The sequence below is a fragment of the Hemitrygon akajei genome, chromosome 2 (assembly GCF_048418815.1).
Source record: "Hemitrygon akajei chromosome 2, sHemAka1.3, whole genome shotgun sequence".
NCBI classification, from domain to species: domain Eukaryota; kingdom Metazoa; phylum Chordata; class Chondrichthyes; order Myliobatiformes; family Dasyatidae; genus Hemitrygon; species Hemitrygon akajei.
In genome coordinates this window covers 49,389,078-49,404,117 of record NC_133125.1, presented here as the reverse complement: position 1 = coordinate 49,404,117, position 15,040 = coordinate 49,389,078, and the positions used below count along the sequence as shown (strand labels likewise).

At 40.7% G+C, this 15,040-nt stretch overlaps 1 protein-coding gene across 1 annotated transcript in view; it reads left to right on the top strand.

The window, feature by feature from the left end:
• Positions 1–15,040, top strand: part of LOC140741711 (A disintegrin and metalloproteinase with thrombospondin motifs 19-like) — a 370,470-nt gene that overhangs the window by 211,740 nt on the left and 143,690 nt on the right. Inside the window, exons 12-13 of the mRNA XM_073072007.1 lie at positions 6,065–6,210; positions 9,216–9,385. Of these exons, the coding sequence (XP_072928108.1) occupies positions 6,065–6,210; positions 9,216–9,385 (316 nt within the window). The remainder of the gene's footprint in view (positions 1–6,064; positions 6,211–9,215; positions 9,386–15,040) is intronic.

Genomic DNA, 15,040 nt, shown 5'->3' with positions numbered 1-15,040 from the left:
CACATTTTCACCACAGGCCAGAGATCAAGAAAACTGTTATTGTGTACAAGTATACATATTCAGGAAAGTGAATCATGATAATGATAATGATGATGACATCGACTCAGACCTGGGAGGTCAGTGTCGGGCACTTTCATGCCTTACAAGGTGCGGAACGAATGACTGTGTGGCGCACTACTCCTCACACAGACATTTCGCAGTATTTTTCTTTATTTTATGAGGTCGAGTTGCAAGCTCAACACTCAACCCGGCACGGACGGAAAGCGTACTCGGGAACCTCCGTTCCGGAGTCCGGCACTGATGTCTCTGCGTCACCAGCCGACCAAGTGAATCCATTAATGATAAATCTCAGCCTTTAACCTCCTTGTTCCTGCCTTTAGGTCCAGAAAAATTCTGAGGTCTCATGGTAACCCCAGAGTTGATATTGACCAAGATAAAAATAAATCTTACAGCAGACAGTAGACATGAGCAAGGTCTTCATTATCACTGGTTTACACTTCCATATGCACTGATAGGCTGAGGCTGTATGCATTCTACTAAGACATGGAGTTGATGCAATTCTAAAGGCAGGCTTTATTCACCAAGCCACATCTAGTGCAAAATGATCATTTGCACTGTGGTAGTGTGTTTTTTTCAGTTTCAAAAGGGCAAAGGCTACAGTGTGAAAGTCCTCCAGTGCTAAGTTAACTGGGTAGTTTCGGGGGAGAGGTGTAGCTTTAGTATAAATACCATCAGCATGAGTGAAGACTGGTCGTGTGGACTTTCACATGTTGATGAAGCCAATTTTAACCCAGAATTCAGCTGTGAAGAGGACTGACAAATGACACTGAATCTTTGGCTTGAGTTCAAATGATTCCCCTTACCTTTGTTTGGATGCCAGCAATCAGTCAGTCATGTTATTAAAATGCTCATTTCATCTCCAGGGACTGTAAAGTTATAGTGGAACTACTTTTAATCTGTGTTATTAAACATATACCATATTTCTTTTTTCTGTAAAAGATTGTTACAGCCTAGCAAGAGTTTTTATTCTTTCAGCAATAATAAAAATAATTTATTTTTCCAACTGTGATTGTAAGCAATACAGTTAGTTCAGCAGATTAGATAACATCCATGGACAGAGAGATACTGGCTCAGTTTGATTACCTGTAACATTAGATTCCACTCCCTCCAAAGGTTTTTTTATTTTATGTATTTGGAATACAGTGCAGAATAGGACCTTCTAGTTCTTCGAGCCATACCACCTAACAACCCTGACACTCCTGATTTAATCCTAACCTACTCACAGGTTAATTTACAATGACCAGTTAACCCACCCAGTATATCTTTGGACTGGGGTATGAAACCAGAGGACCCAGAGAAAGCCCATGCATTCATTCCACAATGTACCAAAACTCTTTACAGAGGATGCTGGGATTGAACTCCAAATTCTGATGCCCCGACCTGCAATAATGTCAAGCTATACTATCCTGACGCCCAATTGCAAGGTTGCTACGGTAATCGCCCAATTAAAATTGCATTGACTTGTTGAGCATTTCCAGCATTTTCAGTTTTTTATTTTATATGTACAACATCTGTACTACTTTGCTCTTATAAGTAACGTACTGCACCTATTCTCAGTGTCAAACTACACAATGTGCCTCAAACAGAAGATGCTGGAGGTACTTGGAATTTCAAGCAGCATCTGTGAAGAGAGAAACCGAATTCTGATTTAAGTTTATGCCCTTCCATTTAAACATAGGAATTAGAAATCAAATATGTTTTAAGATGCAGGGAAGAAGGAGGGATGAACAAAGGGGATTTCTGTGATATGGTCAGGATCCAGAGAGACTGAAAGATGCAAGTGATGATGATATCAACTGAGAAAGAACTGCCTTGAGGAGATGTAAGTAGGAAGTGAATGAAAACAGACCATGCAGGGGGAGAAAAACGATGACCTTTATCAGAACTATACCTTCTGATTGACACTGGAAAGATTGATCATCGGAAGTTGTTGAGTTAAATCTTGAGTCCCAAGTGCTGTAGAAGCCTGTTTGAAATTTGAGATATTTTTACTTAAGCTTATGTTGGGCTTTATTGGAATAGTATAAGCAGAGAGTGGAATAGAGAACGAAAGTGACATGCAACTGCAAACCAAGGTTATCCATTTGGATTGAACAGAAGTAAGTTCCAAAGTGGTTACTTGGTCTGTGTTTCATTTCCTCATTGTTGAGGAGAGCACACGGTGACTACCTAATACAGTATGCTAAATCGGTCAAAGTATAAGCAATACTGTTCACCTGGAAGGACTGTTTGGGTCCTTAGATAGTAGAAAGGAAAGCGAAGCAGTAAAAAGGCAGGTGTAGGAACTCCTGCCATCTTAAGCTAAGGTGCTGTGAGAATGGAAGTGTGTGTTGGTGGAGATAGAAGAGTGAAACAGAGAGTCATAGCCGAGAACCTCCCTTGAGATTGCTAATAGTAGATTGAGGGAGCAGATGTACTTCACGTAGGAACAAGAACTAAAAGCAGGAGTTGTTCATTCAGTCCCTTGTGTCTGCTCTGCCATTCAGTAAGAAAGTGGCTAATCATTTATCTCAGCACCTATTTCCTGTACTAACCTTTTATTCCTTGATTCACTTAATTCCTAAACATTTCGTGATTTCTGCTTTAAATTTCCTCATTATTTACTGAATGTAAAGATTCATCAATTTCCATTTTATCTTTCTTCTTCTCATTGTAGATGCATAAGTTTAGCCTGCTGGAGCACATCCTTACAATTTACTATTAGCAGCTCATCACAGACACCTAGTAGCTAAATGTGCCAAAGACAATCCCCACTGAGGCTACATCCACACTAGACCGGATAATTTTGAAAAAGCTGGTTTCGCGTAAAAATGAAAGGCGTCCACACTATACGTTTTTGAAAATATCTCTGTCCACATTGAAATGGAGATTTCGGTGAATCTCCTCCTAGTGGGCATGCGCAGGACACATCTACTGAAAACAAGCGACATGTTTGATGTCGACTCTCGCCGTAAAAGTGCGCGATTGTGCAGTTACAGACTAGAGAAACTTAAATGACAGACAGCTGTTGGCTCTCACGCAGGAGAACTTAAAAGTAAAAAAAAAACAAATATTGGAGTATACGGAGGCAACCGACGGAGTTCACGGACAGATTGACCTGGCTGACGACGAACATTGAAAAACTGACTAACTCTGTTGCATTAATAAAGCACCTTGTTAAATGTATAAAACATGTCTGCATCAGCGTTATCTTGTATTTCCGTACAATGTTACATTAGGCTGTTAGACATCTATTGTCAGAGAAGTACTTGCATAAATAGGTAAACCACCTTCATACGAGCAAGGACAGAAAACAGGGCAAAGTGAGTATACTTATTTATTCAGTAAGTTATGGATCAAAGTATTTGGTGAGTACATTTCTAACTCTTCTGGCTTCAGTCTCGTTGCCGTTTGTTCTGAAATTGTTAGGTTGCATTCAAGAAAACAATGAAATAGCATGCTGCCGTCTGACAGCGTTTTCAGATTTCTCCAGTTACCCCATCCACACTGATCTGCCCGAGCAGCGTTTTCAAAAATACCCACCCTGGAAAGCGTTTCTGAAAAGCTCTGGTTTCGGGGCACGATAACGCCATTTTAGTGTGGACGGAAGGTAAAAACGAAGAGAAAAAGCTTCAGTTACGGATTTATCCGGTGTAGTGTGGACGTAGCCTGAACCTTTAAACTCATTACAGATGTTTTCCATCCATCCCCCCACCTTCACTCCTACGTAAACCTAATTGCATCTCTCTCCCACCTTCGATGAAGGCTCATTGATCCAGAGCATTGATGTTTTTCCTTCCACAGCTACTACCTGACTTGCTGTGTTTTTCTAACATATTTTGTTTTTATTTCAGAGTTCCAATAATAGCTGCAGTATTTTTGGTGAACCTTTATCTATTCTGCTCATTGCAACCTCAAACTATTTCAACAACTCTATCAAACGTGATTTCCTTGTTGCAATCCTATACTGGTTTTGCTCTGTGCTGGCATTTTCACTTCCATTTTGCAGGGTCACTGCCACTGATGTTTGGTAGTTTATCTATAATTGTTTCTTTTATCTCACTCCTTCCCTTTCTAAGAAGTAGGGTTGCAATACTATCTTCCAGTCTGTGAGAACCTTACTATGATCTGTGGAAATTCATATGAGAGAATTTCCTCAGCAGTCACATAAAACCATAAGACATAGGAGCAGAATTAGGGGCAATTCAGCTCATTGAGTCTGCTCCACCATTCCATCATGGCTGATTTATTATCCCTCTCAACTGCATTATCCAGCCTTCTCCCTAGAAGCTTTTAATGCCCTGATTAATCAAGAACCTATCAACCTCTATCTTAAAAATACCCAACAACTTGGCCTGCTCAGCCGTCTGTGGAATGAATTCCACAGGTTCACCACCCTCTGGCTAAAGAAATCCTCTATTCTAAATGGACGCCCTTCTTTTTTGAGCCTGTGCCCTTAGGTCCCAGTCACCCCCCCCCCCCTATAGGAAACTTCCTCTTCACATTCACTCTATCGAGGCTTTTCAATATTCAATAGGTTTCAGTCTGATCTCCCTTCATGATTCTAAACTCCAGCAAGTTCAAAATTCAAAATACATTTATTATCAAAGTTTGTATACATTATACAACCTTGAGATTCATCTCCTAACAGGCAGCCACAAAACAAGGAAACACAAAAGAACCTATAAAAAAGACAGTCAAACACCCAAAGTGCAAGCAATAAAAGTATGCAAATAGCATTCAGAACGAAAGTGAGTCCAGTGATCGAAGCCCAGAGCAGCCAGAGCAGGCCACAGCCTCAGGCTCAGTTCAGCACAGAGCTGAGTAAACATCACGGAGCAGCGAGCAGAACTGGCCTGACCCTTGTCTCTTGTCCTGACACCCTGCCATTTCAATCCATCTGGCCCGGTGTTTAAATCATTCAAACATCAGATCGTTACTCGCACTAGGAACTGGGCCCTGTCACATCGATACAGTCTGGAACCGGACCCTGCCGCCAAATTTTGGCCCATATCCGACCTTTCCAAATCGACCAGGCACATAGATTGATCAAACTTCACTCTCGGTTCAAATGGACAGACCTTAAATTTGTCTTTCCTCCACTCCACTTGCCGCAACTTTGACTCAAATATGCCTTGACCTCGTCTCGACTTCACCTCACACCCGCATGCTTCGAACCTCAACTCAGTCTCTCCATTGTTTGCAGTGATCGTTTACCGTAAGTTTTACAAGAAAAAGTGTTATTAATAAAGTATTTAGTTGTATTCTTTGTTTTGTTTGCTGCCAGTAAATAGTCGCTAGGCTTCACTAGCACATTCTTAACCCAGAAACTCAGAGTCATCAAACATCTTTCAAAGCCCCCAGGTCTAAGTCATTAGGTGCTAGGGATTTATTCCTTTTCTGACACATTATTTTCTTTAGTGATATTTTCTTGTTAATGCCAATTCCTTGAGCTCATCATTTACACAAGACTTATATTTTTCCACTATGTATGGGAGGTGTTCTGAGTCTTTTTCAGTGAAGGCAGTCACAAGATATTTTTCTTCCATTTCTATATCCCCAGTGTAATTTCCCCTGCTTCCATTTCAAGGGATCTGTATTTGCTCTAGCTGTCTTTTTACTTTTTATACGTCCATAATACTTAAAATCGTTATTTATGTTTCTTGTTTACCTACTCTAATATTTTGTTTCTCTCTCCTTATCAGTACCTTCATTCTTCTTTATTGAATTTTAATTATTTTTGCAATCCTGTGATTTGCTGCTTGTTGGCAACATTATTATTATTATTTAAATTACCTAATGCTGCCTCTAATTTCTTTTGCTAGGTATATCTGGTCTTCTTTTCCCGTTACCTTAAAGGGGCATACATTACTCATAAACCATAATTATTTCTGTATAAATTTGCCATTTCTTATTTCCTTTATTTTGACTTTATCAGTGAATTCCTCTGGTGAATTTTAATGTAATTTGATCTCTATGATTGTTGGCAGTAAAGGTAATCAAGGTGATCTTTTTCCTTTTGCAGTGGTGTAAGGCTGGTGAATGTGTGAGTAAAACACCTCATCCTGACTACATAGATGGAGAATGGAGCATCTGGAGTATGTGGAGCATTTGTAGTCGAACATGTGATGTTGGGGTACATTTCCGGCAGCGTACATGCGATAATCCAAGGTACGTCAACCTTGTTGTATTAATCATTTAATTTGCTCATATTTCACAGCATGTTCTTGCTTTTCACTTCAGTAAGACATTAGGAGAGCAGGTCTAAAGTATCCAGATGTACATATTTGTTTTAGCATGGTCTTTGAAGCAACCAATGCTGTTCCCAGTCAGAAATCTTACAGCTGCTTATGCTCTCCTCTATCTGTCCCAATATTTGTCTCCTCTTTGTTGCAATCATAAGTCCCCTTCCCCACAGCTCTTAGAAATATGAAGCTTGAAGTCTCAAAAGTGACCACTTGATCCTTTGTTCCTCTTGCAACTCTTCAATGTCTGCTTTAAAATGGGGCAATTAATATCTCTTCAGTTACTGGAGAATAGAAACAATAGTCAAAGTATTGATTTTCTAATTGGATTTTAATTGCTGATTAAGTGTAGCCAAACCTGTGGAAATGGATAAATATAACCCATTATACTTATATTAAATTTGGTTTGTCTAACAGTTGTTGAGACCAAACTTATCAGCACAATACTACAAACTGATCACTCTTCTGGGCTCACCTAAAATGCAGAAGTAACCTCCCAGCTTCTTCCTTCCACGAGGAAAGATCTTCTTAAATCTATTTTCCTTCTCCACTTCATCTACCTTTACCTTCAAGAACAGGTCTGAATAGCTCATGAGCTTTTAAGTTCAGGCAATCTATTCATCTCTGGCAGATTCCTCTCTTCCCTTTGTTGATGAAGCCAGCATTCTTTCTTTAGCCATCAGTTCATATTCTTTTCTCCTTTCTTCCTTTATTTATCTCTGATTTCTTATCCATGAGACTCACTTCCTGCTTACTTGCTCTAATTCCAAATTCCACAAATAATTTTCCAATGAAATTCTTAATCATGCTTTGATCCCCTCCAGACAAATATTCCAAGGTTTATTGATCCATCACTAACCTACAGTATATTGCTCTTGCATTTAAAATGATTGATTTTGTCTTTAAGATTTCCTATGGTTTTATTCTTCACATTCTCTGGTGTTCATTCCAGTCGTACAGCCTTTCAAAAACTTAGAATCTCTTCAGCTCTCATGCAGATCCCAACTCCCAGGCCTCCCTTTCTCTCTTTTGAAATTTAGAAGAATGTTGAAGTCTTGTTGAAGCATATGGATGCTGAGAGGGCATGACAAGGTAGATTCCTTTGCTTATGGGAGAACCTCAAACAAGGGGACGTAGTCAAAAGATATGCATGTAGTCAGATGATATTGATGTACGTAGGAACTTCTGCCATAAGGTAGTGAATCTTGAGAATTTTCTACTCCAGAAAGGTGGGAAGGTGGATCACTGGAAGAATTTAAAGAAGAGATCTGCTCTGTGGCCACTTTGTTAGGTGCACCATTACAGCTGCCCGTTAATGCAAATATCTAATCAGCCAATCACTTCGTAGCAACTCAAAGCATTAAAAGAATGCAGACACGATCAGGTGGTTCAGTTGTTCATACCGAACATCAGAATAGGGAAGAAATGTGATCTAGGTGAGTCTGACAGTGGAATGTTTGTTGGTGGCAGATGAGGTTTTTAAGCATCTTAGAAACTGCTGATCTCCTGGGATTTTCACACACAACAATGTCTGGAGTTTAGAGAGTCGTGCAAAAGAGAAAAGAAAATCCAGTGAGTGGCAGTTGTGTGGGTGAAAATGCCTTGTTAATGAGAAAGGTCAGAGGAGAATGACCAGACTGGTTCAAGCTGACAGGAAGGTGACAGTAACTCAAATAACCACACATTACAACAGTAATGCACAGATGAGCATCGATGCATGCACAACATGTCGAACTTTGAATCGGGTGGACTACAACTTCAGAAGACCATGAACATGCTTGCAGTAGCCACTTCATTAGGTACAAGAGGTATCCAATGAGTGGCCACTAAGTGTCATACATTTTTGAAAGATCTGGAACTTGAGGGCTGCAGGGAATTTGCACAGAAGAGATGAGTCCAGGAACAGAGCGGGTGTGATCATATTGAATGCCAGACTGCCTTTTGGTGCCGAGGAGTTTAACCCTGCTCATGAATGACTGCGATGCTTCACTTCCAAATGAGCTCAAAGCCTTTAATGCATATGTTGAAAGGGAGAATAAACTACACTTGCTCAAATCCTTGCATCATCTGGTGGCCCTGTGATATCTGTCTTGGAGTCCGATGTGTCTAGCCCTGATGGTGGCCCAGGTAAGGCACTGAAACCTGTGTCAACCACCTGGTGGGAGTGCCCAATGACATCCTTAATATTCCCACCTGCTTCAAAAGGGCAACATTTATATCAGTGCCTAGGATGAGCTGCCTTAATGACTGCCACCTAGTTGCACTCACTGAAAAAGTGCTAAAGTGCTTTGAGAGGTTAGTCATTGCCAGAATCAACTCCTGACTTTAAAATTAAATATGCAATTCACAAAGTCCATGACAGCCTTGCATCAAGCATTAGATTATCAAATATATTTTGGGCTGCTGGTGAACTAATCCACATGAATAAACAATCAGGATCCGATTATTTTCAAGGAGATCTAGTGTCTTTTTAGATGCTCTTATTCCGCTGTTTGCCCTGGCACTCAGCAGGAAAGGCATTGTTGTTTCACTCTCAATAAAAAAAATTCTGATTATTCATCTGGTAGCAAAATGTAACCACTGTCACAATATCTGTCAATATATTGAACAGAATGCAGATCTAGCTTAAGTGGCTGATACTCTTCATGTAACAAGCCCACTTTTTCTAGTGATTTGAATGATGGCTGCGGAGAAGATTGAAAACAAAATGTAAAATAATTTAGGGCAAACTTTCCTGCCAATGAGAATTACTTATTTGGTTAGGATACTCTAAGGTGAACATGGAAGATCTACCAATGTCACTGCAAAATTGCAATAACTCTTGAGTTGAGATTTATCTCGGGGAAAGTTTGGAGATTATTTACAAGCAGAGCTAAATGATCTAACTTATTGGAACTGCTCCTTCTCAAACTTATTTTATTTCCATCACAGGCCAGGTCCTGAAGGCAAAAACTGTCAGGGTTCCCGTGTACAGTACAGGATATGCAGGAATCCCCCTTGTCCAACTGGAGCAGCAAGTTTTCGAGACTTACAATGCCAGTCATTCAAAAGACCATCATATCAGAAGCATTCGTTGCAGTGGTATGCTGTCACCGATAAAGGTAAATATTAAAAACTTTAAAATATAGTTTGCGCCATTCAGGCAACTGAATCTATGGATTTCCTGTTAACAATTTTGTGATTTGACAGAATTTGCAAATCTGATATACAGTATATCATGATTGTATATGACAGCTGACAAAGTGGTGCCAAACTAAATTGGTTATCAGTGACTCGGCAGCGATCGCTGAGAAGTCACAGAATAAAAGCCATGTATTTTGTGGCCGGTTCTATTAAATAATGCAGAGATATCACAGCGGTTCATAGCAACAGAAGTATGATAGGCGACCCCTGTATCACAGAGAGTTTGCATTCCCACAAATAGTACTGCCAATTTCTGAAATGCAAGCTTCCCTTTCCCATTGTCCCATGTTATAAACAAAGATGCTTTCCTGCAGAAATGTTTTTCTCTCATACTGAAAAATGCTATCAGCAATGACGAAGTGACCCACCATTATAACAACTGAAGCCGACACTAGTCAAGGGATGAATGAGGCTTATGCAAAACAAACAAAAAAAATTGTTAATTTGTACTTTTAGTCCCCCCCCCAATACTGTGATGATAAGATATGGATTAGATTAGCAGCCACAAGTGAGTCCCCCTTTTACCAGATCATCTCCTTGTGGAAGGAGGAGAGAGCTCACAGTGCTGTGCTGCCATGCTCTTCAGCTGAGAGCATTTTCACTGACGCACAAGGCTCATGGTTTAGCTAGTGAGGATGTCAGGGAAAGAGATGGGTTCATGGAGGAAAGGGCAGCACGGTAGTGTAGAAGTTAGCATGACGCTATTGCAGTGTCAGCAGTATATATTCAATGCCGTCCCGATCTTACAGGAGTTTATACATTCTCCCTGTGAGCACGTGGGTTTTCTACAACTACAATAAGTAGTGTATGGAATTCAGGGTGTAATGGAATAAAAACCCAGTGAATTTGTAGAGCTGGAGTAAATACAGAGGGATTACTTTAGGGAGCTGGCCATGGCCGCTACAGTTCCCCGCAATGCAGCACATCAGCAAAAATGCTTCAAAGATGAAGAGCACGACAGCATTGCACTCTGAGATGTCTGTTCACAGGTCCTTGGACGGAAGAGGGCATAGCAAAGAGGGACTTGTTTGTGATGGCCAACCCAGTTGATGCAGTGTTGTAATATCCAGAACTTATTGCCTCAAGGAATGAGTAACTAAAAGTAAAAATTGATAACATTTATTGTTTATTTTGCATTTTGTGTTCATTTATTTCTTTTCCCACAAATTCTGTAAGAGCCAGTTTTATGCTATGTAGTTATTTGTGATTTCCATAAGGGTGAATTTCCTTAATTCAAACATCATTACAAGTGTTATCTATATTTTCATTGCGTGCATGTTATCCCCAGATGAGTGGAATGCATTTGAGTTGTTGACCACATCGGGAGCGTGGCTAAGTAATTAATCTTTGATTTTCTGTATTCATTCATATCCGGCCAGTCCAAGTAAAGGTGCTATTATTGTTGCCGGGACACCCATTGTGATCTTCATGATTCTCAGTTTCTGCTCCCACAATAGCTGAGTATTGAAGAAGTGATATTGATGCTGATCAAAAACAGAGTAAAAAGTATTGCAAATTAATTCATGATAGGATGACACTGATGTCCTATCTTTAACATGTACAAAGTCTCAGTACGAAAAGGAGATTGACATCACAATTAGAAATTTAAATAAATTGTAGGAAGGGTATGAAAACAGAAAATGCTTTGGTTACTCTGCAAATTGGTTGGTATCTTTGGACAGACAGTTAATGTTTCTACCCATTGACAGTCAATTGTTGACCTTACATATTGAATGGATTTCTGTCTCCACCAATTTTCAGGACTTGATGAATAATGCCAGCAATTCTGTTTTTATTTCAAATGTCTGGCACCTGAAGAATTTTGCCTTTTAGAGGACATGAAGGGAATTATTTCCCTGTTGTCCACTGAGATAGGGGGTAATTGTGCAATATTGTTAATTGAATTATTTATTGTAAGAACATGAGAACCTAAGAAATGGGAGTAGATCTCCCCTTGAGCTGGCATTGAAAATTCTGGCTGATCTATTTGATATTTCCATCTCCACTCTCCTGCTGGTCCGCATAATCCCTAATTTCCCAAGAGTCAAAAAATGAATCCATCTCTACCTTGAATGTACTTCACTTTTCCTGAAACTTTGAAATAGGTGATGTGTTCTGATGTCTACCTCTTTCTCAACTGGTGTGGGACCTGAGAGCAGAATGTCTAAAGAGCTGAATCAGTGCAAATCCACAATATCTCAAGGTGAGCTCAAGAGAAACTCAAGATAATTAGGGCTACGTAGCAGAGAAGTAATGATTTTGATGCTGAAATATCTGACCATAACATGGGAGGACTTGATAGCAGTCAGACTTAAACCTATGGCATCACAGTCTCAGTCAAATAGTTATGGACAGAGTTTTTAGCAGCTGACGGGATTCACAGATTTCAATAGCATGTAGATATATTTTGCAGACTTTTGGCTATTTGTGCCAGGGTAAGCTGAAGTGGCCATTGTAAATATATGTATGTATAATTAACTGAAGGAAAGCAGAGACTCTGTCATGAGGCAATCAGGAACTATAAGGAAAACTTATAGTTATATAAAACTTAACTCGGATGTCCCTGCAGCAACAACAATTGGAACAATGCTCAGTGATCCATCAGGACAGGTCCAGAGGCAGGAGCAAGCATGGGGAGGTGCACACACTACAGCATGAAAGATGAGAGACTCCAGGGAGCCGTATCACAGAGGTCATGACAAAGAAAATTCAGAGCATGATAGGAGAACACCAAAGCCTGTACAGCCCTAAATGAAGCAAAGAGATACTATGATGCAGTGCTAATTTTTTTTTTAAATTGCAGCGGAAACTAGGCTAGAGCCCAAGCTGAAAGGATGTATGTTCCTAGCCATTGAGTATTTTAGGAATTCATTCTGTTAAATCTATTTGTAGCAAGGAGGCATGAAATTGGTGCTGATCCCCATTAGTGTTACTAAACACAAAAACTGATCAAGATGTCTTCTGTATTGGGGTGTATAGTACATTCAACAATTGAAGCAGAAATATAAGTGTTCACCTGAGTTTTGAAGCTGATGGTGCAGCAGATATTTTGGAGAGGACACTGCATCTAATGCTGGTGTGAAGGTGGGGATGGGGTGGTGGTGGAGGCTGCAGAACTGTCTGGATACTGGAGCAGGGATCCAATGGCAGACCCAGAACCTTGCACACAGTGATAATAATTGAGTAACAAATCCCAAGGTGTAAACAAAGTCAGTGTCAAAGTTCAGGCAGAGATCAAAACATCCAGAGAAATCCAAACACCAGAATCGGGAAACAGGCAGAGTCGATATTCAGACAGACAGAGTACAGATACGAACGTTGGAAAGGCTCAGGAAAATTCACTGGCACAATCTGGCAACAAACAGGTGAAAACACAGGACTGAAATACACTGAGCAATAAACAGAGAGGCAGATGATAGGTGGAGCACAATGAGACACAGGTGGCAGCAATACGGGTAATAATGAGAAACAGATGAGAGATGGAGTACTCAGTGATACAGGGGCCGGAGTAGAGCAGGAGTGGTGACAGGAGCACATGGCAATACAAAACCACAGACTGACAGCTAGGGGGAAACACACAAAAAGACAGAGTTCAAGTGGAGATACTGACAGGAACAGAAACTTGCAGTAAAAAAGCTCAAGGTCTGTAGATAGCCAGTTGATTACCTGAGAAAGTTCAAAATAAATTTATTATCAAAGTACATACAGGTCACAATATACAACCCTGTAATTCATTTCCTTATGCATACACAGTAAATCCAAGAAACATAATAGAATCAGTGAAAGACCACAGCCATCAGGACGGATGAACAACCTGAGTACAAAAGACAACAAAGTGCAAATACAAAGAAAAAAATAAATAGGCAATAAATTTTGAGAACATGAGATGAAGAGACCTTGAAAGTGTGTCTATAGGTTGTGGGCACAATTGCATGATGGGGTGAATGAAGTTCAAGTTGTTTGAGGGGTAATAACTGTTCCTGAATCTAGTAGTGTTGGTCCGGGGGCTCCTGTACCTTCTTCCTGGTGACAGCAGTGAAAAGAGAGCATAGCCTGGGTTTTTGATGATGGATTCTGCTTTCTTGTGACAGCTCCATGTCAATATGCTCAGTGGTGAGGAATACTTTACCTCTGATGGATTGGGCTGCATCCACTACTGTTTGTAGAACTTAACATTCAAGAGCATTGGTTTTTCCATACTGCGCCATGATGCAACCTGTCTATATGCTCTCCACCACATACCTATAGAAGTTTTTCAAAATTTTAGATGTCATGCCAAATCTTCGCAAACTTCTAAAGAAGCAGAGGCACTGCTTTGCTTTCTTCATAATAGCATTTATGTGCTGGACCCAGTACAAATCCTCTGAAATGATAACATCGAGGAATTTACAGTTGCTGACCCTCTCTAACTCTGATCCCCCTGATAAGGACTGGTTCATGGACCTCCTATTTCCTCCACCTAAAGTCAATAATCAGCTCCTTGGTTTTGCTAACATTGAGGGAGAACTTCTGTGGCACCACTCAGCCAGGTTTTCAATCTCCCTCATATGCTGATTCATCACCATCTTTGACTTGGCCAACAACAATGGTGTTGTCAGGAAATTTATATATAACATTGGAGCTCTGCTTAGCCTCACATTCATAATTGTAAAGGGAGTGGAGAAGGGGACTAAGCACACAGCCTTATGGTACACCTGTGCTGATGGAGATTGTGGAGGAGATTTGTTGCCAATCCAAACTGATTGGAGTCTGTAAATGAGGAAATCATGATCCAGCTGTACAAGGAGCTATGAAGGCCTAGGTCCTGGAACTTTTTGATTAGTTTTGAGGAGATGCTAGTTTTGAATGCTGAACTGTAGTTGATAAAGACCACTCTGCTGTATGCATCTTTGCTGTACAGATGTTCTAGATGTAAAGAGCCAGTGAAATGGCATCTGCTGTGGATCTGTTGCGACGGTAGACAAATTGGAGCGTGTAAAAGTCACTTCTCAGGCAGGAGTTGCTGTGTTTCACCACTAACCTCCCAAAGCAGTGGATGTAACTCTACTGGATGATAGTCATTAAGGCAGGCTATCATGTTCTTCTTAGGCACTGGTGTAATTGAAGCCTGCTTGTAGCAGGTGGGTATCTTAGACTGGCGGAATGAGAGGTTAACTGTGTTGGAGAACACTCCAGCCAGTTGACCTGCACAACTCTTAAGTACAGGCAGTCCCCGAGTTACAAACGTCCGACTTATGGACAACTCGTACTTACGAACCAAGGAAGGAGAACGGCGTCTGCCATTTTAAGTCAGATCACGATGCCATCTGCCATTTTAAGTCATTGCCATTGATACTGTGTTGAGTGTTTAACTTTGTATTTGGCTTAAATTGTTCTTAGTAAGATTGACCCTGACCGCCCCCCCCCCCCCCCATTCCAGTCGGCTGGTGGCGCAGTGAGATCAGCGCCAGGCTGGAGAACGGAGGTTCGCGAGTTCGATCCATTGACAGACTGCTCCCGTGCCAGGTTGTTGTCGATCCAGTGACTCCCGTACCATCTGTGCCGGGTTGATTTCGAGCTCGCAACTCGACCGC